This window comes from Antedon bifida, chromosome 8, assembly GCF_963402885.1.
Source record: "Antedon bifida chromosome 8, ecAntBifi1.1, whole genome shotgun sequence".
Lineage (NCBI taxonomy): Eukaryota > Metazoa > Echinodermata > Crinoidea > Comatulida > Antedonidae > Antedon > Antedon bifida.
This window is the reverse complement of record NC_136233.1, coordinates 5,357,861-5,385,578: the sequence shown is the minus strand read 5'-3', so window position 1 is coordinate 5,385,578 and position 27,718 is coordinate 5,357,861. Positions and strand designations below refer to the sequence as shown.

General features: G+C 32.5%; 2 protein-coding genes across 6 annotated transcripts; one reads left to right on the top strand and one right to left on the bottom strand.

Moving 5' to 3' along the window:
* Window positions 1–2,056: 2,056 nt before the first annotated feature.
* On the bottom strand, window positions 2,057–13,503 carry LOC144850826 (protein Spindly-A-like). 4 transcript variants are annotated; one of them, XM_078708296.1, is made up of 11 exons: window positions 13,404–13,503; window positions 10,204–10,369; window positions 9,696–9,935; window positions 8,852–8,974; window positions 8,306–8,455; window positions 7,213–7,311; window positions 6,566–6,676; window positions 5,004–5,144; window positions 4,103–4,200; window positions 3,553–3,737; window positions 2,057–2,966 (listed from the first exon to the last, which is right to left on the bottom strand). In XM_078708296.1, the coding sequence occupies exons 2-11, from the start codon at window positions 10,363–10,365 to the stop codon at window positions 2,530–2,532; spliced, it is 1,746 nt and encodes a 581-aa protein (XP_078564422.1). In that variant the 5' UTR covers window positions 10,366–10,369; window positions 13,404–13,503; the 3' UTR covers window positions 2,057–2,529. The 4 variants fall into 4 exon arrangements, with proteins under 4 accessions (XP_078564422.1, XP_078564420.1, XP_078564424.1 ...); XM_078708294.1 differs by lacking the exon at window positions 13,404–13,503 and adding an exon at window positions 13,046–13,349; XM_078708298.1 differs by lacking the exon at window positions 13,404–13,503 and adding an exon at window positions 13,046–13,348 and having other exon boundaries at window positions 4,103–4,197.
* Window positions 13,217–26,937, top strand: LOC144850814 (centrosomal protein of 89 kDa-like). Of its 2 annotated transcripts, none has more exons than XM_078708276.1 (16): window positions 13,217–13,342; window positions 14,787–15,088; window positions 15,853–16,048; window positions 16,379–16,493; window positions 16,956–17,068; window positions 17,367–17,448; window positions 17,702–17,887; window positions 18,214–18,354; window positions 19,201–19,328; window positions 20,364–20,611; window positions 21,530–21,645; window positions 22,162–22,342; window positions 23,960–24,127; window positions 24,749–24,890; window positions 24,992–25,081; window positions 25,554–26,937. In XM_078708276.1, the coding sequence occupies exons 1-16, from the start codon at window positions 13,295–13,297 to the stop codon at window positions 25,896–25,898; spliced, it is 2,601 nt and encodes an 866-aa protein (XP_078564402.1). In that variant the 5' UTR covers window positions 13,217–13,294; the 3' UTR covers window positions 25,899–26,937. The 2 variants fall into 2 exon arrangements, with proteins under 2 accessions (XP_078564402.1, XP_078564401.1); XM_078708275.1 differs by having other exon boundaries at window positions 17,681–17,887.
* Window positions 26,938–27,718: the final 781 nt, after the last annotated feature.

The following is a 27,718-nucleotide window of genomic DNA, read 5'->3' as shown; positions in this document are numbered from 1 at the left end:
TGTATATCGATCACCTACGTTGATTCAAAGCTTTTTTGACCGACCGCGAGTGAAGTCAGATTGGTGTAAATTTACTAGTAGTTCTGGGGCCGTAATTGTTATTATAATTGTTAATAAGATTGATGCAGATGACACAAAGATTTATAGAGTGGTTCACTTACTGTCTGAGAAAGTATATTGATGCTCTGAACAAATGGTCCTTGCAGTGGAAGCTTCCTTTTAATTTAGGCAACTGTAAAGTTTTTCATTTTGGTTCGGAAACAAATTGTTTCCGTATACTTTTTAGGAGAGGGAACCAATAGAACTGAAATGCAGACCGTGTTCTACTCTATTCATGCCGCAAAAGTTGCTCGCGCTGCTAACAGGAGACTTGGTATTATCAAAAGATCGTTCAAGTATTTAGATGGCAAAAATTACATCTATAAATCTATTAGGATCACTATATGAATAATGGTGGAAATAGGCCTACTTGGATTCCAAGGTTCCTGAAAGATTAACATTTGCTTGAACGCGTGCAGCAGCAATCCACTCAATTATCTGATTTGAAAGGCACTGAATATGTTGATATGCTCAAGTTTCTGACTGAAGGGAACGTTGGCAGACATTAATGAAATACTGTACTGTATACAATATAATAAACAACATATATTTCATTGAAAACGCTTAAGTGGCTATTTCGGAAATCAACTTTTACAAAAACACAAGGTAATTCTTTAAAATTGTCAAAGCTCACAAGAAGACTGGAAATAAGAATTTTCAAGAGCAGTGGGAGATTGGAACTTACTTCCACAAAATAGTTCTACATTTCAAGGTAAATTAAAGATCAACAAGAAATATTTTTTACAAAAAACGCTGATCGACATTTTGAAATTAATCATCGTTCTTTCTTCAGATATATTTATGATTAATTATTAAAAAGATGTCCTTTAATCGCAAAAATACATACAAATCAAAGATAGTTTAATTATGATTCACAGGCCCATTTAAAAATGGTCAATTTTAAACTTTAATGTGCTGTGTGTGTGTGACTTCAACCTGTTGGCATGCAATAGAATACCCTCTAGAGACAACGTGACTTCACTAAAATTCTTCCCAGTCTGTTGATTCGCGTCAACCAATCAAAGGGCGAGAATCCAAAATCATTCAACCGTGAGCCCTCATAGACTCACTTTTCCAAGAAGTTTTTTGGGTTCAGCAGCTGGGATCTATAAATTATAGTCGCAAAACTGTCGGCCTTAGATACTATAAATGCTGCTTGCTTTAGCTTATGAATGAGTAGTCCTCATGGGACGTAGCTGGCTAGAGCAGCAGCGTGAAAAAAAAAACCAAAGAGGATATACTGTACTTAGATAATTGTGTTATTTCTGGGTTAGCACTTTTTTCAGTGGTTATGGAATTTCTACAGAGGTCATTAATAAGTATTGGTATTTCCTGTTTGGTACATGACACCTCTGCTGCTGCTGCTGCTGCTGCTCAACATGCACTGTCCTTGGCCTCCTACCTTTGCTCAAATTGTATCAATTTCTTTTCTGTAGCTTATAAACATTCCTTGTCATTTCAACATTGTTTATACAGTACTGGACAATTTGAAGAGAACTCTCCAGCTACTTTTTTTTACTTTTGCAATTTGAAAATTGGACCAAATAACGAATTTTCCTGTAAAAATGGGATAATGTTATGAAAAAAGGGCATTATAAATGTAAATATTGCTCAAATTTGTATAATAGCTATTCATTTTTATTTTATGGTTATTAAATGCAAGTCATGTAAAGTTGGTCCACACACAAAATGGCCTATCCTTTACCATTGTATAATTTGATAACACCACTAACGACCATGGTCTAACAGCCTTGTTCTGGCATTGGGCATCACCTCTCATATTACAAGAAAAAGATGAAAAATTGTATTCCTGGAGCCCACCTTTAAATAGTCTTATGTTTGATTTCTTAAGTTTTACTTTTTATTTTGTTGTTAAATGTCATTATTTTTCTGAGAAATATCTCTTTATTAGTTTTGATGAGTTTCTTTTTCGATTTACCAATCCGCATTCATTACATTGTATAAAAAGTATACAAAAAATAATTTTATTTTCAAACTATTTGATTTGGTGATAATAAATACCAACACTACCAATCAAAAGTATTTGTTGTTTCTCCAATACAGAATCATATGTGAGTTGATAACAGCAATAATATGTATGTGTTGCTCATTGTTGATTGTCGTTATATCCACCATATCTGGTCCAGTACATTATTATTAAATATGAACTACTACATAGTTCCTGAAATCAACTGAAGAAATTCCCACCTCCAAATTCCTCAAACTCCAATTTGTAGATGTAACCTTGACAGCTAAACTGCTTATTAACCTTTAAAGCATTGGTTTTCTGAGAAATTCTTCGCCATGGATAGTATTTGCTACTTGGGTTGAATTAACATTTTCACATGGGAAAATTATTACTAGGCCTACATACATACATCAACATTTTCAATTTACTATAGTACTAGTAATTACATTCAGCATCCCTTCTCATTGCTGTGCACATTCTGGTTCATTTGCTTTATCATTTTTAACATACACTACTTTGTGATATTTTTTACCCTTTGGTTTTTTATCCTCTGTATCTTTCTTCTCAGATGATTTCTGATAATCATCATCATTGTCGTCACCTGATTTCATTTGAACTTCATTTACAATTCCAGTTTCTGTCACTACCTCAACTACTTCTGAAACTGATACAGATTTCTTGAACTTTTTATACTTTGTTGTGTTCAAACTGTTTGCATTATTTTCAACAATTGATGGCAATAGCTCTGATTCAATTGCATTCTTCTTTCCCCTGACATCAATCTCAGCATTTTGTTCACCTAGCTCAGTTGCTTCATTTTCAGTATTATCTTCTTTAGGTTTGATTGGTAGTTTCTCAACCCAAGTTTCACGCTCTTTTTGCATTGGGACATCAGGTTCTGAAAGTGGCAAAATAATCTTGAAAAAGTCAAAAGATAAACAAATAGACCCATAACATTTTTTAGAATTTAAATAATTATTAATGAACAAATTGGAATCTAATTTAACAGCAAAAAATAACTGGAAATCATCGTATCAAGGAGAGAGAGTTTGTACATTTGTTTCCTACTGCAAGCATCCATACACACACACAGGGTATCAAAATAACTGCAATTGTACTGGGAATGTTCAAATGAAATTTCAACATTATCTACCATCTGGATGTTTGTTCGTTATACACATTTTTTGTTATTGCACACATCAATACATATCCAAATGACCACAACTGTACTGGGAAGGTCTTAAACTGCATTTAAAAAAAATCTCAGGTTGCGAGGGGGGGGGGGGGGGAAGGGGAAGTTTTTAGAATATCAAAATTACCACCTTTGTACTGGGAAGGTTTTTAAAAGTTTGAATCATCTCCGGGAGGTTTTCAGGGTTACACATTTACTACATTTGAAAACTGTCACTTAATTGAGTTAATGAGTATCAAAATGATTGGAATTGTACTTGATATTACAAAAAAATGTAAAATAAAATGTGTACCTAGGCATAATTTCCGTTTAAGTTCATCAATCTTGAGAACATGTTTAATATTTTTAGCCTTCTCCTGATCTACCAGTATTTGGGAGGCATAGAGTTTACGCTCACAAGTCAGCAAACTATCATTTTTTGCCATGAGTAACATACGCTGGGTTTGTAGCTCATCTTGCACATCATTTAATTTTTCACTACAAAAAGATAACATTCAATATAGTAATATTAATTGTGATACAGGAACAAAATATCATGTTATTTTAAATATATTCAAAACAATAAATATAACATTATTTGAAATTTAAAAAAACATCTTATACAGTAGAATTTCGAGGGACATTTTGGGGACCCAAAAAAGTGTGTCCTTAACATGAATGTGCCCTGAATAGTGTTACAGGGAAGTGTTCCTGTGTTCCATAAGAGGGTTCTACTGTATGTATCAATATAAAAATAAAAAATGTTCAGACTCGATCATAATCGATGTAGTAAAATACTAATAAAAACTATTTCTGTGATGTTGCTACAACACTTATACAAATTGAAAAATGTTTATAATTACTTGCTAGTAGATATCAACTTCTTTAGATATTCTGTGTATTTTGTTCTTTCTAAACTATCAGCAGATACCAAGGCATCATCACCTCTATCAGACACCTGCTGGGGAAATAATCATAACTATATATTGTATACTGTATGCTAGTTAAAAAGTATTGTTTGAAATATTACTGGTACCATGTTGTATAATATTAATTTTATTATGTACTGCGGTCTCGGGCACCGTAAGCAAAATCATGCGCAATTTGTGGGTCGACTTTTGCTGAATCTTATGAACTTCTATGATTGATAAATAAAAACCAAAATACACCTTCATATCAAGGGTGCCATTTCGAACACATTATTTTAGACACAAAATTTGTGATACTAAATACGACACAAATTCAGCACTATAAAATATTTCCTTTACAAGGGTCTGTTTCTATTGACCAATGAGTACGGTTTTTGGAAGAACTGTATTTTGTTGCGAACAGAAATGGGTCCCTTCCAAAAAACACAAAAAAAAAAACCAATTTTAATACGGTTTGAAAAACACCACCACCTCAATTGTCAAAAAACTGGTTTTTAAAACGGTTCCTGCAACGCAATCACAGTCTCAACTTGACCTTAGGTGGTCACTGAATGGTGCGAACATCTGACTACTCTGTGTGGATAATAATGACATTTTACAAGCAACCACAATGACCATCAAAGAAGAAGTTTTAGTTTGAGTAAAAATTAGGCTGCAACATGAAAAACCAGTTTCCAATAAAACCGTTCTTTTGGATTTTTCCTAACAGAAACAGGCACTTAGATCATATGATGACAAAATAAACTTTTTGCACTCATATTCTAATGTATGTCCCCGTTGCATTTGCTTGGAAAGTCGAACTCACCCTATTTGATGAATAAAAATCTAGTTTTACCTGATTTTTTTCATACTTGTTTAACCTATCCGTTAAAGTTCTCACTTCGTGTTGACTTTGATTTAACTGTTCTCTTAAGTGTTCCATGTGACTTGAATCTGCTCTTGAAGAACTCATTTGAAATAATGTGGCTATCTGAAACTGTAATCAAGTTGATTTGATAAATCATGAACTTTCAATTTAAAATTATATTTTCATATTATTATTATTTCAGTTAGTAAAGATTGATCTACATATATGTTTATTTAAAACATGTTATTACTTATACTGTAATCAAATATATGAGAAGTCATAAATGCATTCCTAAACATGGTAACACTATGAATAGAGAGGAAGGTATCTATGAAACTATTTAAAATTTAACAATCTCATTCATTGTTCCCAACTACGGATAAGGACACTTTTCTACAAGCATACGATTACATTTCTGAGAGAAGTCTGTTTAGGTTTCTATACCATACACGCACTAGCTGTTGGCTGAGTCTCATTTGGCAAAAGCAAATTATCTATTATACATTTTGAAGGCCTATCCCACAGTACACAATAAAGGTGCTTGATGAATCCTTTGCCCATTGCTGTAAATCAGTAATTTTTGTTGTGATGTGTTGTGTTGTGTGTAATTCTATTCCAAATATAGGCCTGGTAAACAGTTACTAAAAACCTATCACTCAGGAGGACCTCAGATGTTGACTATTTACAAACCTATTAAACACATGCTTCGACCACTGTGTAGTCAAAATATTTTCATTTAGTTAAATCACTAAATTAATAATCACGTATTCAAAATCATGTGAGTGATGATGTAATCATCAGCGATGTACTAAATACACATGATTTAAAGTGTTGGGAAAATGCTTGATTCACAGTGCTATTCGGCATAATTGAAAAACCATTTGAATTTTAAATTAACTAAATTACATATTTTTTATTTTGCTTAAAAAAAAATTGATTTGGCGCAAGAAAATTGTTGGCCTTTTTCTTAGCCTGTGCGTAGACACCACGTTTCAGGAAATAGAAACTGTATACATTTTTTGTTGGGTTTTTTCATTAAGATAACTACAGTTGCCAACTCTTGTCCTGATCATATTTGTCTTGCTTTATCAATCTTTCTTTATTAAAGATTTATGATCCCTCTGAAAAAATAATGTTTTTAATTTTTTTTTGAATATGCCATTTTAATGTCACAAAGTTATCCACTTTATAAACAAAAATTAAATCGAAAAAAATGTATTTACCTGAAAAAACTGTAATTGTAACTGCCAGCCAATTGGTTTTTGGTTGGATTTGACCATTTATTACTTCATTTTATATGAGAAAACTTATTCTTTTTTTAAAGGAAGGGATTAACTTTATTAAAACTACGAAATAACCTATTCAAAGTCTGATTTAATTACTCTTCATTTTTTTCATGTTTTTGGGGGACAATACATCTTTAAGGGATAAGATACCAAGGCTCACAAAGTACAGGCTAATGTCTACAGTTAGTAAATAGTCCATACCATATCAAATCAGACTTTTTCTAGTTTTTAAAAATATTAGAAATAGCAGAAAAAATTATTTACCTTCATTTTATTTATTTGCTGATTCTTTATCTTTAATTGTGTATTAATTGCCTCATATTTAACTTTCATACTGATGTATTTTCTTTCTATTTCTTTACGTTTATCTTCAACCTTTAAAAAAAATGGTAATGTTTTTCCATAAAAAAATTATAAAGAAATATTTACATGAAATAATAATTAGTACCTTGTAAAAAACATTTTCAGCATCATTCAAACAAATACAGTAATCTATAATGAAAAATTCATATTTTATTGTTCTTGTGGTGCGTTGTAGATTGCAAGTAACCCAAACAGAGAATAGATATATATTTTGTTCAATTAACTCAGAGTAATATATGCCAAAAACTAATATACGCTTAAATCACTATTTAAAGTATAGTATTTTTATTTTCTAATCATATCTATAGTATTACTGGTGCATGTTATTGATTTGTATACATCATATGTAATATAACTGATTTCTATGGATCAACTACAGTATTATCCGAACATGCATAAATACTGTATATTAAATTTATCATAAACTGTTGTATGAATTTGCTATCTATATACATATCCTAATTACAATTTTACATAATGGCACTAATGTTCAGGTAATACAGTATCTGGACAGATCAAGTATGATCAGATCAACAAAAAAAACTCACCTCTCCAAATAATGAATTTCCTTTCTGTTTGGTGTTTAAAGTGTCTAATTGAATGTTATCAAGTTGTAGCTGCAAGTCTACCACATTCTCACGACATTTCTATATAATTATATATCATAGAATAAAATTAACAATGTAAGAATCATGAAATGTAAAGTAGTCCTCTAAATACTACAAACAATAACAAACTAATAATAATAGTGTTAAAAAATATATAGAACACTTTGTAATCACAGATGTGAACATGTGCAGTACTGTAGATTAATAATATCCCATGGATTTATAAAGCACCGTTAATTTTTATTATCAAACATTTATGGAAACATAGTCCCACAATGCATCTAGTAATCAGCGCAAAGTTGTGTCTTGACCTTACCAGGTACCCATTTGTACACCTGGGTGGAAAGAGTCTAACGTAAGTAAAGTGTCTTGCCTAAGAATACAAGCGATCTGACAACCGTTGGATTTGAACCCATGATCTTACGATCATTAATTCAACATCAAAAACACTGCGCCAAATTCCAGGTGGAAACAAAAAGGAATCGAAGTTCGAGGTGTGCATGCTGTTTTCAATTATTTTATGTTTTATTATTCTTTTCTTTGATTTTGCCAAATTAGTTCCCTAATCGCCATTTTGTAATTGGCTAGAATGGCAAGACTAACACAAAATAATTTCTTAATGGATTTGTACGATAACATTTTAGTGAAAACCGTGGAAACTCCATAAGATACACATTCATGCCTCAATTCATTACCAATGATACTAATAGCATCAAATTGAATGCCATAGCATAATTTAACTAAAAGATGAATAAATTACTACTCCAAGTCCATGTTATGCGTTTGCTTCGGCCTAGCTTACAGCCGAATTGCGTGGTTCGGTATGTAAAACTGGGCTTTCATAGGGGTCCAGTAAAAAATATAGCCCTCTGTGATCTGGAGAAATACTATATCCATCGACTTCATCTTGGGATACAGTAATACTATAGTCTACTCTCCAGATCACAGAGAGCTTTATATTTTATCATGGCCCTCAGCCCAGTAAATATTTGTTTAATAAATTACTATTTACTGTAATCTCAAACTAACTTACCTCAAGTGCATTAAAATAAGAAATTGATTCTCTTTCTTTTTGCATTAACTCATCATTTAGTTCTTCCACCTGCTGCTCTATGGCTTCTTTACTTGCTATCAATCGCACAGTTTCATCTTTTTTATCTTTCAACTCAATACGTAAGTGTGCCTGTAATGAAGAGTACAAAGTGAACTTATCTAGTTTAGGATAAAAATGGAAATTAATTATAAAAGTAAAAGTACAGTTGACTCTTTCACCACCAGGCTCTCTGAAAACCAAAAACTCTTCCAAAACAAAACGTTTGCTGGGGTTTAAAAGATTGCAACTTATATTTTACCATCAAAAACACAATACGGAATATAATAATTTCTGGAAAAGCAGACATATTAGGCAGGCTGCCAAAGGGTGTCTAGTATCGGAAGAGTTGACTGTGCTACTCATGGCCCTAACATGCATGTTCTACTTTTACACATTACTTGCCTAATGGCTGATATTGAAGTAATAATGTCTCTTGAATTAATAAGTTAAGTAGGTATGTTTTGTATTGTGAATTGAACTTTTCACCTTTTCTTGTTCCATGTCTGCAATGATGGCATGGAAGTCAATTGTTTCTTCTGTTGCAGAGGTTGACAATAATTGCGATTGAAACACTCGTTGGGACTCACTTAGTTTCTTCAACTCCTCAATCTGCATGATAACAAAAACCATGTAAACATGCACTGTAATAAACTATGCATGCATTATCATAATGAACATATTTCATAGGGATAGTCTCAACATGTATAATTTGTTCATAATATTATTTAAGTTAAAAAGTAGAGTTTAAAATAATTATTAAAGGTGATCCACAGTATTGATATACTGTACATTGTTATCTATTTGAATTAGCTTAGGGCCTGTTCAGACCTACGGAGTTATGCTTTCGTATTGTACGTGGCGTACAACTCCATAGGTCTGAACCAGGAAAAGATTAGTGGAAGCCACCTCATACGACACTACTCTACTCGTTATGACAACTCAAGGTACAAGATTAGTGAATTCCGCTTACGATACGAAAGTCATGCATCAACGATTTTGACCTATAACCAATCAAATTTACTCCTGTATACCAGATGTTCGCCCAAAGAAACGAAATCGTTAGTTAAGCAAATCTGAATACTTTTCTGTTACGATGCTAATTCCCATTTCCTCAACTTTATCGTTTCAAATTAATTAATTTTCAGTATGGTGGTTTTATAAATTTATTCTGTGCCTGTTAATGTATATTTATACATACAGTATATAAATTGTGCAAGAAACTTGTATATTATTCTATTAAATACCACCGCATATGCATGATTTTTTGAAAATTCTAAACAAATTGTTGATATCTTAAATCAAGCTTTTGTTGATTGAGAGTCTATTTTACCTTTTCTTTCAATTGAATTTCAACTACTGAAGTTCTTTCCAGATCCGAAAGAAGCCCTTTATTTTTCTTCTCCATCTTGTTGATGTCTTTTTGAAAATTGCTCTTCAATAAACCTTCTTTTCTCAAATATTCTTTCTCAAGTTGATTTTTCATGGCTTCTATTTCTAGTGTATAGAAACCATCTAACTTCTCTTTGCCATCTAACTTTAGCTGTAAGTTGTATTTTTGTTGTTCCAATTCCTAAATAACAAATAATTATAATATAATAATTAGCATACTGATGAGGCTGAAAGTCAACACCACCTCAAACATCAAATTACATAGTTTGCAGAAATTGTAAAGCTTAGTCTATTGTAAAACGTATACATTATGGGATATACACTAGTTCACTAACTTATTAATTGTTGGCTTAGCAATATATTTTGGTTTCCTTATTAAAGGAATTTTAACAAATTCAATACTACGTAGGCAAGATAAACTGTGATTTCATTGCAAAAAAACAACTTACTTCAATTGCATTACAATGTGTTTCGGATAGCTTTTCTAATTCTTCTTCCAAGTCCTTGTTTTGTTCCAATAACGCATTGCCAATCTCTGCTGCACGCTCTACATCTTTAGACTTTTGATCAAGCTCTTGCTGCAGCCTTGTTACTTGTTCTTCCAGATTCATTTTTCTAGACAAAATACAACATTATGGGTCAGTCCATGTCAAATCAACCAATCCTGGTATGGTCACATCTGGATTTTTTTAAGGGTACATAAGTTTTAGTAACTCCAAGTTGATTTGAAAATTTGGCATATTGAATTCAGAAATCACATAATTTGAGTAATTGAGAATTTTGCGTTTTGTAGTTAAATTAAGATACTAAGCTGAAAATTGGTATATAGGGTCAATTCCAAAATAAGTGTATCTCATATAGTCTCTCATATAATTTACATTTTGTGTCATAACAAAGTATGTAGATGTCTCTCTAAATCATGTTAAATATGAAGAAAGACTAATCTATTAAAGGCAATATTTTCACTTTTCTTGATCTTGACCATGTGGACAATCAGCCCATTGTAAGACAGTCGGGCCAAAGTGTCAGAGAAAATCAGGCCCACACAAGGTTCTAAGACGAAAGAGACAAGAGACGATCCCAACAAATAAGACGATCTGGCCCAAATTGTGCGAACGATGTAAACTAAGTTTTCGAAGTAATAAATTTAATATAAAATTATATTTTTTAAGTATATTATTTTTAATTTATATACTATATCAACATTGTCAATATCAATAAAATATGGATTGTTAAACACCTATAAAAGCTTGATAAATACCAAAAAAAATTAACGCTGTGACAAAAGATACGGTACCGTATCTTCCGTTTGCTAAAGAAAAATTGCATTACGTCATAATCAGCTAATGGGGTGCTGGAACGTGTGTGACGTCATCGTATAAGGACTTTCTACTTTTTTTTTCATATCGCCTCTGTAGAGAATGCCTATCGGCGGCACCAGGCTGCATGGATGTGTACATTGATTCTGTAACTCAGCCCCGGGGATAGACCTATAGCAATGTTGACAACATCGATGCTGTATTAATAGAGCAAGTTCATGTGGTTGGTGGACGTTACATAAAGCATTTAAAACATGCACTAAATCTCAAATATTATTTCGTTATACAACATACAGTAGTATTATAATCCGATATGTTGATAGCCAAATTAGAAGTAAAGGAATTCAATGTTGAAAATTGTGTTGCATCTCGTTTATTCGTCCATAGTTACTATATACGGTATGAGGGCTTTATTTTTATTCCAAATGGCCTATTTAGGCCTATATTTTTTGTATTAAACTTTGTTTACAGATGGTGACCATAAACAACAAGCAAATGCGGACAATAAAGGGCCCTCAAATACTATGATTTAGACAGTAGCACCAGGGCTGAGTCATAGAAATCAGCGCACACATGCAGCTGGCTCCAGTATGGCACCGCTTTCACTACACAAACTTATACAATGAGGCTATAGGTTTAGCATTGTTATAGTACGTAGTAGGCCTCATTTAAAACAGTCTTTCGATTTTTGATCCAGAAACCAACGCATGTACTCCTCACATTAATTGTGAATACGTTAATTATAGATTTTCAAAGAAAATAATAAAAAAATGATATTTTAAGAATATTGATAATATTAGGGACTATAAAGTATACTTAAAACAAGCTCACGATAAAGGATTCACAATAAAATCTATTCAGTAAAATTACCGTAGTCGAGTTATTATAAAATAACGTTTGTATCCTTTTCAGTGACGAAAACGAAATGTTAGGTTAAAAATCTTCTCATAAATTAGACTATTAAATTATTAAAGAAACACCCTGCCTAGAAAAATATTTACTTGAGCCATTAGATTTAGGAAGGAGGAAGAGGAATTGGCAATACTCGAGCAAAATCTAGCGAATGCAATTGACTTTTGGAACCAATTTAATAATGGAACAATAGACCAAAAATGAATGTATGTTGTTGGTTCACCTGTACTTGACCTTCCTATAATTAATATTGGAGTTGCATCCGGTAGATTTTGTAAAGGTTTCACCAAACGGGCATGGAAAAAGAGAAGGGAAACCAACAATGAAAACAGTTCTTTTAATCTTGTACATAATTTATTGTACTGTAAATAGGCCTATTGTTAAATCATTTTTTTTTTTAAACTTTTATTATACTTACTGTATTATGGACGCACCTTCATTCAAGAAGTGTGCCACTGTTTCAAAAGGTGTAGCTTCCAAATAAATTATTATTATATTATTACAGGGCGACATTAGAAAAAAATATTATACAAATTTGTTTTCGGTATTTGTTTATTTTGTTTCAGTTGTTTTTGGTTGTTTTCAGTTAAATTAAACTGACCCTTCTAGAATTAAAATCAACATGTTTTGACTTTTCAATATGAATGAAAATGAAGCATAAAGAAAATGTTAAGCGGTTGATCACTGTTTTCGCGATATAAAAACAAATCCAACAAAGTCCTTACACGATTACGTCACACATGTACCACCACCCCACTGGCTGATTATGACGTAATGCAATTTTACCATACCTTTGTGGAATGTTTCGGCACAAAAGTGGGTCGAATCGTCCCGGGCCGAATCGTCTTAGTTAGTTAGGGCCGAATCGTCCCGGATTCTTATATTATTAGGCCTAGCCTAGGCTAGGCCTATTTCTATAGTACGGCCTCTATCTAGCCTATACTAGTATATATCGTACAGTCTGAGTAGTACTAGCCTAGGCTAGGCCTAGTAGGCTAGGGCTAGCTAGGCCTAGCTCTAGACTAGGGCCTAGCTAGGCCCTCTAGTAGGCTAGGCCTACCTTCAATTAACTCCTTTAATTATCGCCTGTTTAGTTTCGACTTTGGACTAGGTAGGCCTAGGCTAAAGTATTTAATACGGATCAGGTGCCGTTTTCTACTGGCTACTACCGGTACCGGTGGCCTACGCTATCAATCATTGCTTTAATAACGCGGGAGACAACACCAAATCGATCAGATTCAAATCAGAATAACCCGCCAAACTGCAGAGTAGTAGTGAATGTAGGTGGCGTTTTGTTTTTATTTTTAAAATGGCTGGTGAGAAACAAAACAAGAAGGAGGCGAAGAAAACAAAGTTTGTAAGTAATAGTATCCTATGTAGGTGTATAGCACCAAAACTATGACTAAACTAAAGCATACCAATTATATATATATTGAGTTTTGTGTAGGCTTTATAGGCTAGGCGCGACCTGTCTCTGCTGTGTGTAGGCCGCTAGAGGGCTAGGCATAGAGACTAATACACCACCTAGCTAGGCTAGTCCGTTGCTATGTGACGGACGCCGCTAAAACGTGTCACATTACTCTTTTTGCCTTAACGCCGCGGTAGTGCCAGGCCAGAAATCCGGGACGAATCGTCCCAGCACAGAGGGATTTAGTGGGCCGAATTTATTTTGTCCCTGTAATGTAAGGCCTACTCTAGGCTTACTACTTATCACACAAAAAGCAAAACTGCGGAGTTGACCATTGATGCCCCGGTGTTTTTTTTGGTTTGAAAGGTAAAAAACAAAAATCCAACAACTCTGAAGTTCAAAACATTGTCTTTATTGGCATTGGGATTGAACAGCTGAACGGAATGGGGTATCTCCGGAGTTTCTAAATGTTTTGAATGGACGGTCACAAGCACCGGGGAGTTTTGGTGTGAAAGTGGTATGGGCCTATGCCTTTTTCACGAAACGGAAGGCATCTTTGGTCGATGCAAACATACAATGCTGTGCAGTGAAGCGTAACCAACACTAACAAGAATAACATAATGTTTTCAGGGAATTTTAGGACACCATGTTAAATCCAATGAAAAAAATAATTATACACATATAATAATATATTAACAATTATATACATACAATAATAAATAATGAAATTAAAGACTTCATATTCAAAATAACACCATTATTTTTTATTCAGATAATATTAATAAACAAACATGCCAATCAACAAAAACCTTTGTAATGCTTCGGTGGCCTACAGTGTAGCTAGCACGGCCAATAAACGATGTGCCAAACCATCGCTCTACACACTACTGTGATGCGCGGGGTATGTTGATGTTTCGACAGGTACCGTTTTGACAGTCATTCGTAACCAGATTAGTTACTTTCAAAATAGTAAAATATTTATGGTCCAGACCGAATATAGTGTCCATATTGATAGTATATACCAATAATTAACCTATCTACCAGATTTTGTAAAAAAACGCGCAACACGGAGAACTGCGTGTTTGGCAGTCAAGCATTTTGTTTCATATTTCAAAGTATAATTAGTGCAAGAGGACCTAATGTAGTGCTCAGCTCTATTTTTCCAATTCTATTGTTCCACTTTTAAAATCTTTGCAGTAACTAGCCTATGCCTGTGGTGTCCAAGTTTGGATTCAGATAAAATGTGTGGCTGTTTATACAAACACACAAACATACAGGAGTGAAAACATAACCTCCTTGGCAGAGGTAACAAGGTGCTTACAGTACCTAGTGGTGCGCTATCTGGTTTGACCTTTTCAATAGCTAATCTCTTTTAATCTCGTGTTTACTTTAGTCAAGGATTGGGGCTGCTCTGGTTCCAGGGGCAATGTTTGTTGCTGTACCCAGAACCCCAAGTCCATCCCGTGAAGCAACATCAAGACCGTACTCTGTAGCAGGCACATCAAGACCACCGTCTGCCCTATCAACTGCAATTATTGGTTCAACAATGATCAGTCGAATGATTGGAACACCCCCTCCAAACGACAATGGTTTGGATCGTGACTTGACTAGGGATGATAGCATGGCTAGGAGCAGTATGTATGATTACGAAGATAAAGAAGATGATGAAGAAGATGAGGATGACACAGTTGGACAGTAAATATTGTATTTCATTGAAATGAATATTGCATTTTTTTACGATTTTGCTATTGTTGATTTTATAAGTGCAATGATGCAATAACCAGTTGAAATGTCTTTTTACAGTTGAGCTATCTTTGTAATATCATTTGAATAATGATCAAGTATGTGTATGTATCATGTTATAATTTTTATTCTGTTTATATTTATTGACAATTTACCTCAATTTCCAGTATCAATATCAGTTGCCAACTGATACTGCAAATCCTAACTGACCCAACAGATGAGTGTAATATAATATTAATGGGAGTTTACATGGCAAAAATCAGTATGTTGATATAAAGTTTTTGGTACACCACATACAGTATGTAGTTCTGAAAAGAACTGTCCTCGGGATTGAGAGTGAAGATAGTTCAGATGAATTGCAATTGGGTGTTACTAAATATGAAAAAGCTAAAAAAAACAAGCAAGGGTTACAGTTTTAAAATAGACTCTAGCTGTTTGAGGTTGTGGGATACCCTCCCAATTGAAGTAACTAATTTATGCCTTTTTGGTTCCTATAAGTTTTTCTCTGCCTTATTTAATGCCATTTGCTGTTAACTTGTTGTTTTTGTCTGCACCACCAGAAGGAGAGTACTTCGTCACTTTCCTACAATCCGCCAGACTGGTGTCAGTTTTTTTAGTGTTTGTATTTTTGATTGTATTATATGTCTTCTGGAAAATAAATGAAGTTAATTTAATTGAATTAAGAGCATTGCTTCGTATAATATTTTTATTTCTAGTTATTCAACTATACCAATAGTACGACAGTCCACAGGTACATCAGGTCGTTCAAGATTAGACACACCCTCTGTAAGTGACATAAGTGATGAGGATGAAGAAGAGCAAGAAAGTGATGGAGAAAGACGAAAGAATTCAACTTCACCAGTTAAACATGCCCATGAACCCATCTATGCCATACCAAACAAAATTCCTGTTGTAAGTTTAACAAATCTTAACTACTTGCTCTTATTTCAATTCTTTTCTTATTACATATTCAATTCTTTTCTTATTAAATACTAATTTTTATATTCTTTTTTTTTACTATTTGTGTTTATATCTTTTTATTATTAATTTCAGTATTGAATTTCAATGTTTACATAAAAAACATATTTTGTTATATATTTCTCAATTTCCTAACGTATCAAACCAATACCAAAATGTTTAATTTAAAAGAAAGGAAAAATGATTAAATTGTAATATATTTTTTTTTAAACAGTCATTTAATATGATCTTTTTATTTTTATATTCATTTGTTTGAATTTGTAGAGAAAAATTTCAGAAGAATCTGTAAGCAGTAGTTTGACTCAAGTATCTCCAGCTGATGACTTTTCAGATTTACAGACACCGCCACCGCCCTGGAAAAAATCACGAGTTAAAAAGGGTTTGCGACATTGTTTTTTTCAGTTAATAACTAACAGTATTTTCCAACGCGTTAATGAACACAACGTCTTATCACCAGTTCTTTTCTCGTTTTACACAAGTGATTGTAGAACCTCCGACAAAAATTATTCAGTTATAATTATGATGATACCGTTATAACTGGGTTTTTGTTCAACATTCCAAGTACAAAGTTATTTTGATCAAGTTATCCAATTTGTGAAATGGTGTGATAATCACCATCTAGTATTAAATACAAAGAAAACTAAGGTTTCCAGTTTATGGACTAATAAATAATCTTGAAAAGCATAATAGGCAATCACCTAAAACAGCATGACATAATCGGTGATATCTCTGAATATTTAGAATCTTATCTAAATTTAATAATAATTGCCGAATTAAACAAATGCTGTGGATCAAAGAAACAATTATTTAACAACAATTTACAAATTACATTCCTAACTAGGTCATGATAGTCCAACAACTGAAGAAGACATGTCATCGTTGGCTGCAAGTGACTTGCGTTCTAGTCAAGGAGCCAATGACATTGATGTGTTAGAGCAGCCAATTACTCAAACTGTAAGTAACATTTTATGTCCAATATCGGTGTTGATAAATACAGTATGTGGGTTTATAACTACTTAATCTTGGCAAATGTATGTGCTATATTATGTTTGTTTAAATATGATTATATTGTATTAATTGTATTATATTATACCCAATCCTGTTTTTGAATTATATATTCACCCGTGCCATTTTTACAATAAAAATGATTTATTTATCATATGGAAGTATCATTTTATTGTATCTCTCTGTACTGTACAGTGTAACCATTGCACTATAATAATAACATTACAAAATTGTGGATTTTTTAAAGGTAATAAAATCTGTGAGTGCAAGTGCTCCAACAAAAAAGAGCAAAGCTGAGGAATTTGGAGAGTTTCTTGCTCATGAAGAAGGTAAAAGATTGTTTTCTTCATTTTAGTTCTGGGATATTTATTACCTGGGTGAAACCAAACTATTGGATGCATTTTAAATTGCTTATAACAGTTACATTAGAAAAACAATATCGCCATATTTTAAATCTTCCCTTGTCTTTTAAAAGTTGTATTAATTATTTAAATTGATTGCATAGTACACTAATTTCTTTATGTGCAATTATTTCAACATTCTTTTTGCGTAACGTAATAGATATTCCTGGGATTGTTTTAGAAGAAGAATTAAAACAAGTGAAATGGGAACAGCAGCAGTTACTAGAAACTTTAAAACAACAGCAACATCAGTTACAACAAAGTCAAGAGATGCATAAAAGGAACGAAGAAGAAATAAGAAAAACTAGACAGTATCAGAAACAAGAAAGTTTAATGTTGGATAAAGATGACATACAAACCAAAGATGGTACAATATTAGATAATTATTTTCTTTACACAGTTTTTATTAGTTTTTTTCATATCTGGGATTATAGTAATACTGGATAATTGAATATAATATATCCGATTGAGTTTATGAATGTTTATTGATACCAAAAATACTATTTAAATCTTGTTTTATAATTCTACGTTTTGCAAATCATGTCAGACCAGGATTTTTTTTCTTTTACAATTAAACAACTTCCTCTCAAAGACCTGGAATTTGACTTTGTGATGTGATGAAGATAGTTTGTTTATTCCTTGTGGTTTTGTGTTGGTTGTATTTTTATGTTCCTGTTTAATGGTTGCTTTCAGAGTTTAAAAATGAAATATCTAGAATTAAAAACATTTGCGAGCAACTGCATACTGAGAATGTAGCAATCCGAAAGGTGAATGACCAGCTTCATATTGAAAACCATACATTGAAAACAAGATCTTCTAGAAGTAGAAAAGATGGTAAGTATACCAGTAGCATGTCAATAGTGATACTCTAAGATGGTAAGTATACCAGTAGCATGTCAATAGTGATACTCTAAGATGGTAAGTATACCAGTAGCATGTCAATAGTGATACTCTAAGATGGTAAGTATACCAGTAGCATGTCAATGGTGATACTCTAAGGCCATGGTTCCGCAGCCATAACAAAATCAGTTTTTTAACCAATCAGATAATTCATAAAAAAAAATAAAGTACAATCATGTCATACTGTATTGTAATTAAGACTATGCAAATGGAACTTTTTATCCATTTTTAAGCGTTTTCTGCATTTTTATCGTACTTTAACTTACAAATTGTAACCGCATTTTATAACTTAAGTTTTGTGCACAATATTTATGTATTGTATATATTAATTTTTGTTTATATTTTATATTTATCTGTTTTGATCGTACTAATATTTGTCAATCTTTAACAAGAATTTCTATTGTTATTTTATTATGATAGAAAATTAAAGCATTTCAGTATTTTTCCTTCAACAAGGTCTAAATTTATTCGATAATTATTTGATTTGAATAAGATAGTTATCAGTTAATTTTTTGAGCCAAATTGTTTAAACCCAGAATTTTTATCAGTTATTATCGTTTAAGTTTTGGCTGAACATGGTCTAAATTAACAATTAATATGGTAAATTTGGTACATGTAAACATTTTGAAATGTAATCAAACAAGGGCATGACATTTAACGTTGTGACTACACATACGTGATACAACAGTATTGTTGTCAAGAAAATGTAAGGTTCTATAAAAAATGAAGGATTTTTTTTTTATGTAAATACTGTATTGATCTGGTATATTTTTTAAATAGAGACACCAAGTGAACTTTTACAACAGCAAGTTGAGGACTACAAAAAAGAAATTGATCTTCATAAATTAACTATTCACAAATTAAGCATTGAATTAAGTCGATACCAGGCAAAGTACAGATCACCTGAGGTATGTAAAAATGTATATTAAATCCACATTCCCAATGTTTTTTTCGATCTACTTTAAGGTCACAAACTGCAGCAGCATTTTATGTAGATTTGAATACTATATGGGCTCACTGCGATAATTTTGTTCGCCTTATGGTAAAAATGGGAAATAACAGCCCGTAATAACTACCTACATGCATTGCGCACAGATTGATATTTTCGTTGCACCCACTTTCAATCGATTGTGAAATCAAAACAAAGCTCCACATACATATGGCTGTTCTCAAACTTATTGAGTAAGGTATTCGATGCCATTGATAGAGAAGAGTATGGTATCGATATATTTGTGAATCTCAGAAAAGCATTTAATACAATTGATCACATCATTTTACTCAAGAAACCTGATTATTACGGTGTCAGGGGTACAGTTTTAAATTAGTTTAAAAGCTATGTCTCTGGAAGACGCCAATACACTATCTTCGATAATTCTAAATGTGCATTCGTAATATTGAATATGGTGTGCAAGCATCAATTTTATTTGCTGACGATACCAAAATTTTCTTATCTCACAAAAATTTAAATACTCTGGGCGCTGTTGCGCTATTTAAATGTAAATAAAACCAATTTATGATATTTCGAAGTATGAACAGAAAAGTTGAGATAGATCAAGTTATGGTATATTATTTGATGTTAAAGAAATCAAAAAGAGTAAATAACACTAAATTTCTTGGAGTGTATTTTGACGATTCTGTTAAAGTATGTTACTATGTACTATACAAAGTAAGACACTTTCTACCATTAGATCCTTATAGAAACAATATTCAGTTATTGCATTGTTGTATGGAGTTGCAAATACGAATTGTAATTGTGTGAAATCAAGCATCTCAAATGAAAAGCATTACGTGTAATCACCTTCACAAAGTTCAGAGACAATGTATCGTCTGTCTTCCGTAGACATGGACTTCTTAAAATCCAAGATTTTATCTCTTTTATTTAAAATGGTAATCTTGATAATGTCATCATCAATTGTTTTCATTATTTTGTTATTTGTTTGTAGAAAGGGGACCCACCTGGTTTGCCTGCAAGGGGAAATAGTCCAAGATGGCTGAATGATACGCACTATTTATCACCTCTAATCTTGGCCTATGAAGATCGTTTACAAGACAAAAACAAGACAATTTTAAAATACCAGAAAGAGCTAAAAGAAATTAAGGAGGATGTGGAGCAGGTGTTGCATGAAAATCAGGTGTTACACCTGCAGTTAGAACAAACACAGGAGCCATCACAAGTCACCATGATGGAATGGTAATCTTTTTTTATTACCATATTTATTCAAATAAATGCCTCTGTAAAAAAAAACTGTGGCACATCATATTCACTAACATTCAATGCTCTATTGGCTGATGGGTAAAAATGATAAACCGGAAGCGTATGTTGGTCCTAAGATGTTTAAAAACATAGTGCATGTGTTGGGTCTTGTAAAGTTGAATGTGTTTTCTTTGTTATTCTCTTGTCAAAAATGGATTCCATTGAGCTATGCTGAATTCCAATAATATGTGAAACATAATTAACAATGTTGGAGTGTAAAGAAAATAGAAAAGGGGTACGCAACCTTGTGGTACCCCTGTGCTAACTACTGCTTTATCTGATACCATATTACCCAACTTGACATGCTGTGATCTGTTACTAAGGAAGTTTAACACCCACCTACAAATCGGCAAAGGAACACCTTATTTATCATTATCTGGTTAAACAATCTGAAAGGAATCACTGTATTGAATGCCGTTCAATGAACAACAACCATTAGTTCTCGCAGTAAAGATATTTGAAGACATTATGTAACATATATAAGACCGCATCTTCAGTAGACATTTTTTGGCGATATACACATTTTCATCTTATTGTAGCCAAGATAAAGTTGCATGCATAAAAAGTTATTACCTTTATTTGTTAAGAGATTAGGAGATGCATGTGTGATTTAAGTTGTAACTGACATTTTTGAGATTTCCTTTTTTGTTTCTATTACTCCATACAGTGGTATAACAACATCTACTGTATTGCATTTCATTTTTTACTCACTTACTTTTTTAATCACATGTGTACAGCAAACCTTTATTCAACTACTGTAATTAATTCTGTTTGGAGATTTTACCTCATTAACTGGTCTTAAACATTATTGTGCAAACAAACTAAAGATGATTTTTGTTTGTGTTTTGTCTGTAGGCATAAACTACAAGAGCAAGCAAAGTTGGTTCTTGAAGAGAACCAGTTATTAATGGAACAGATGGACATACAACAAGAGAAACAACAACATATTAATAAACGACACTCTCAAGAAGGTTTGAAATTAAATACACTGTATTTATTTTTTTTATTAAACCAACATTATTTCCATTATTGATTTTATTGCCCCAATTGCATAGAAATGTTTCAATTTAGTGATATTTTCTTGTGCGAGACAATTTTGCTGAAATTCAAACGTGTACCTTTCTTATATAGGTTTTTCTACTGAAAAATACTGGTTGTTTTAGTTTTGTTTATGTATACTTTAAAGATTAGTGTAAATATTGTTATATCTTACTTTTTGTGAATTTGTGAGGTTTGCAGAATGTAAAATACAGTAATATATCCATTGCCATGTTTAATTAGTATATAATGGCTTGACTGATGACAAAAGCGTAACCAGCCAGGATATAACCAAACAAGTTAATGTGGTGTAGGGACAAAAAAAATCCTTAAATCATTTACTGTATACATTCTATAGATATTTTAACACTAGGCATTGTTTAATTTGATTATTTTTTATTTGAATAACTCCCAATATGTTTATATAAATATTTTGATACATCTTACAGTTAATAAAATGTCAAAAAGAATGGTTATGGTGGACAGAGAGAAAAATGAACTTGATTCACAGTTATCAGAACTCCGAGTAAAATACAACGCCCTCAAACATCAGCATGAGACATTAGTCGTGATAAATGAGGGCAAATTGCCATTGCAAGAACATCTCACCACAGTTGGTGAATTACAAAAGTATGTATACAATATTCACCTATTGACAATTAACACGGCATTTCTTATAGTGTTGTTAATAGGGAGGTTTCGCAACCTTACGAATACGATAACGAAAAAGGGATACGTCACACTTTTGTGAAACTTTTGAGCTGATCCCCATTTCATATTTGTAAAACGTATTCGTGTTGATGAATATCACCAGTCATTTTCGTAACTACAAAACGAGTAAAGCTTTTGATCTATTTTTCACATTTTGCATTTGAATCGGGAATGATTCATGATTACAAAAAAGTAATTTACTAAAATGTCAGGTCAATTTTGATAAATAGTTTTTAAAGTCCTCACTCGCTTTGATGTTACGCTAGGCCTAGGCAGCCAAGCAACACTTACCTGTGGTCGTACAAATTTACAACATTCATACTTTGGACTACGCCCTCAATATTTCGTTGCTATGTGAAACAGATTTTTACTGGCTTATGAATACGTGTGCTTGACGTTTTCGTTATTGTAAAACAACAGCACTTTCTTATCAGTGGGGGGATAGTTCAAATTACACAGTAAAATCTCTATTCTTTTGTACACAAATTTTGTAAATAGAGAGGCATTTTAAAAAGCTATGAAAAATAAACGGTGTGGTAAAAAATGTTATCAGATGACTAAATATAACTAAATATAACTTGAATTTTACAATTCTGGTATTTTTGTTCAACTTCAAATTTTTATTTTCATGCTATAGCAAAAATTATCCACCGTATATCCACCATCTTTTTTCACCTTCTAGGGAGTCACCAGACATGTTATTACATTAGGTTAAACTACCTAACTACTGAAAAAAAGTCTTCCTGGTTTTTATGGCAGAATTTTGCAAAATTTTGTATTTGACCATATTAAGGGAAATTCATGTTTTTTCATCTTGATTTCTGTTACAAAGATTTGATTTATGTAAATTTAACCAGATATTATATTTAAAATTCATGCCTGTATCTGAGCTTTAACACTTCAACTCTGAAATTAAAAGAAATATGGAGTTGAGCTCACTGCCCATACACACTATACAAAACACTACAAGATGTACACAACAGTGATCACATTCAGTGCTGTAATAAACGTACATCCAAAACTGCACTATACAGTTTTTGTAAGAACTTTTTAATCAGGAAAGCTCTAAAGCTTGGTGTTTGCATGTGTAGTTGGATGCCACATTGTGTCACCACAATGTTCATAGGGTAGAAGAGAAAGTGTATTTGATATTGGAAGAATTTCATCTGGTTGTGGAATAGGTATTAAATAAAATTTCTTTTTGAACAACCAAAAATAGTATAAGCGAACTTACAGTACGTTTCGAAACCTATCAGGTTTCATTCTCAACTGGCGTTTCATCGTCAACGCTAGACGATGAAACGCCAGAATGAAACCTGATAGGTTTCGAAACGTACTGTAAGTTCGCTTATACTATTTTTGGTTGTTAAAAAGAAATTTTATTTAATATGTATTTGATATGTTTGTATTTATAGCTTTATAATTGTATTTCAATCGTAATTGATGCTTTGTCATAAAAAAAAAATTCCTACTAATTCCTAATTTTTGTGCATGCTTTCAGCTTTAAGTCATTCATTGCATTTGATATTTTTGTAGAGCAATTGAAGAATTGAAATCAAAACAGAGGTTGGAAATTGAAATCACTTCATCAAAGTTATCTTCAGTTGAAGCAGAGAAAAACAATCTTGCCATAAGAATTGCAGATGTTGAAGCTGAGAAAACTCAGATGGAGGCAGAAATTAGAGCTTTGAATAGAGCTAAGAGGTTTGCCTTAATTACTATTTCATAGATAACTCGTAGGTTACTGTGTTCTGCAGAGAAAGAAAAAAGTACATTTACTGGGCTAAACCACATATTCACATATATTGATTTTGGTTTTGAAATGTTGTCATCGAACTAAATTCCAGTGATTCTATAGAATCTCTGCAGAAGGTGACTTATGGGTGCACATTTGAATCTTTTTTGGGTAGGAAATTCGGATTAGGCCCTCCAAGGACCCATGGCAGCCAGCTGTGCAGCACCTACCAGATCTCTTATAATAATAGTATACCAATATATTGTTATAGTATATTGAATAGTGTACCAAGTTCTTTAACCAACGGCTTTATGTCCCATCCGAAGGACGAAGCAATGAAGATAAAGCATCTTGCCTAAGGATACAGTTAGTATGGTACAGATAGGCTTGAACCCATGCCTATCACATGCTAGTCTGATATTATCCTTATAACATCACTTTACAGTATATACAGCACACTCCGTGATTCCAGACAGTCTCCCATCCAGAATGCAACCGGGCCCAACATTGCTTTACTTTGGTTATCTGACGAGAACCGGTGATTTACAAAAAATTTACAAAATGGTAAAATATTGTCTTGTTTTTTGCAGGAAATCAGAACAAAATGTGTTGATACTACAGAAGCAGGTTGAACACTGTGAAAGTCAGGAGACTGCTGCCAATCAACATCTTAATAAGGTACTTGAGATAGCAGAACAGACAGCTGCTGAAAGGGACGTCTATCACAGACTTGTAAGATTATTACTATATACATTACTAAATTGTGTTGCTTACTCCTCTTTGTGACCAATTGTATTGACTCAACATTAATGTTTAATTTGCATTGTTTTTAGGCTAAAAGTCAGACACACGAGAAAAATAAAGCAGTTAATAAAGTATTGAAAGGGAATGTAGCTGTTGGACGAATGGAAGAAAAATTAAAGGTACTGTAATTGTTTAGATCTTTGAATAAGATGATGTAGATGAGCGTACTCTTTAATATTATTTTTAACTCACTGTATCAGCATTTACAAAATAGGCTTTCTTCACTATTCAAAAAGGGGTTGGGGAGAGGAAAGGCACTCATTAGCCCAAACCCTACCTCTATTTCTTCATAAAACTGCTTTCGTTTAAATAGGTAATATAACATTAATACCCACCAATACACACCATTGTGCACACATTTGTAATCTACATTCATTTGTTTTTAGTAAAAAATAAAAATTATAACCAGATAAATAATTCAAATTCATTCATGCATTTTGACATGCAATTGCTCAAAACATCATGATCATCAAGTGACACACTAGAAAATGATAAAAAATATTTAAAATAATATAACAGTTACAAGATTACTCTGGTGAACAATAGTGATTTAACTGAGTTGACTAAAATGAAAACATTTTTATTTTATAGTACTATAAGTTAAAAGCAGGTGAACAGTTAGGAAACATGACACGACGCATGGAGGATGAGGTGTCAACTCATGTAAACCAGAAAGAGCAATACCACAGAGAGATCCGTCATCTTCAACAACTACTAAAGGACAAACAACTTGCCTTGGATACCATGATCAATGAAAAACAACGCTTAGAAGAGGACTTGGAAACAGTGTGGGAAACGCTTAATAAAGATAACAAACATATGAAAACATCCTTAAGATCAAAACATAATACTAAACCTTTAAAATTGGATGGACCAGCTTTTGAGTACGATTCAGAAAAGGGTTTACTGAATGATTCGGGTAGTGACGACTACTAATGTAAAATATCGTTTATGAAAACAAATTAGTTATTTGAAAAAAAAAGAGTGTTTCTTGAGTTGAAATATTTTCTGTTTTATTTAATGAGACCGAGCTGACAGAACATTAATGATATTTTTATAACACATCACCTACTGTGAACATTGTTCAATTAATCCGTTGCTTCCATTTTAAATAATGTGGAAGGATAGGCCATTGAAAATCTCTCTGATTTTAGCTGCGTAGTAGTAGAGATGTTATCGATGACGCATACTACGGGTTGGTGAACAGTAAGCAACCTCAGATGGCACAACATTTTAAAAATGTTTACAAAAAGCTGAATGTGCATTCAAACCATTACATAGAACTTTTACCATCAAACTAGTACTGAAGAGCACATGATACTAAATTAAACAATCAAAGATACACTCAGTTAATTAATTAATATTTCACTCTTTCTGTCTCTTTTATGTAGCAGAAGGGAGGAACAACTCACAAATTAAAAATACTGTGTGTAAAGCAATAAATAAAATAATAAATAAATTTTAAAAATTAATTAAAAAATGACAATGCAGTGGTTAGATCTCAATGGAGATACAAATTAAATAAAACAGAAAAATAAATCAATTCAGTTAATGGCAAGAAAGAAGCATAATAATTAACTATTAATATTTATTATTATTAAAATTATTATTTTATTATTATTTTTTTAGATAAATTGTATATAAATATTCGTGTTAAATATGCATTATTGTATTTACTATGATGAAAGTTATGTATATTGTGAGATAGTTTGTCAGTACTGTAGGCCTACTATAAGCTTAAATACACCTTGAGTACAATAAACCTTGAAAAGAGTATATATTTTGTATGTTACTAGGTAGATGAAATAAAACAAAACGAGAATGCCTTTATATTTATTAACTACAAGCTTGTTTCATATAAATGTAATATATATATAGAAAAATCCATAAATACTAATTTAGGCAGATATGTGAAATAATTATTTGAATTTTGGCATGGAATTTATATAAATAATTAAGTGTGTATTACATCAGATCTTTATGTGCAATTGTGCAACTTTATTTGTAATTTGATAAGAGCAATATGACCTGCTAATATGTACCTAAATAATCAGGAATACAGTAGATCTAAAAAGCTCCATCGATGATTATTTTTGTTCCTAATATGTGTTCAGACTGACAGAAGTTGTTAGATTCAAATAATAATAATAATAATATCTTATGAGTGAGTACTTATATAATAATATTGCGTTTATTAATGTTACCTATTTTGCACTTAATGCACTCTTAATTCCGTAACTACAACATACACCGTACTTTTATTTCTCTTTTCACCTCACTTCAATTACATTAATTATGTTTGTTTGAAAAACGTTATGGCCACGGATCATAAACATACTATAGCAATTTATACAGCATATATAATATCCACTCCTTAAGCTTGGTTTCCACTAGGACGCAAGGCAAGGACGTAAACGCAATGTAAGAGACAGTAGGCCTTAAGCTTGGTTCCCACTACAAACGCAACGCAAGGACGTAACGCAACGTAATCGGTTTACCAATCACAAACGATGGATTATTGAACTGTCGCTTGGTCAACTCGCTTGCGTTGCATCTACGTCCACGCGTTGCGTCATGTAGTGGGAACCAAGCAAAGGACAGTTCGAATAATCCATCGCTCGTGATTCGTTGCGTTACGTCGTTGCGTCTCTAATGGGAACCAAGCATAAAAACATATTGGTAATCTTATCCGTCGCATCATAAAACCCATATGAAAATGATCATGTTCAAATTATGTCAGCGTGTTATTTCTTTAT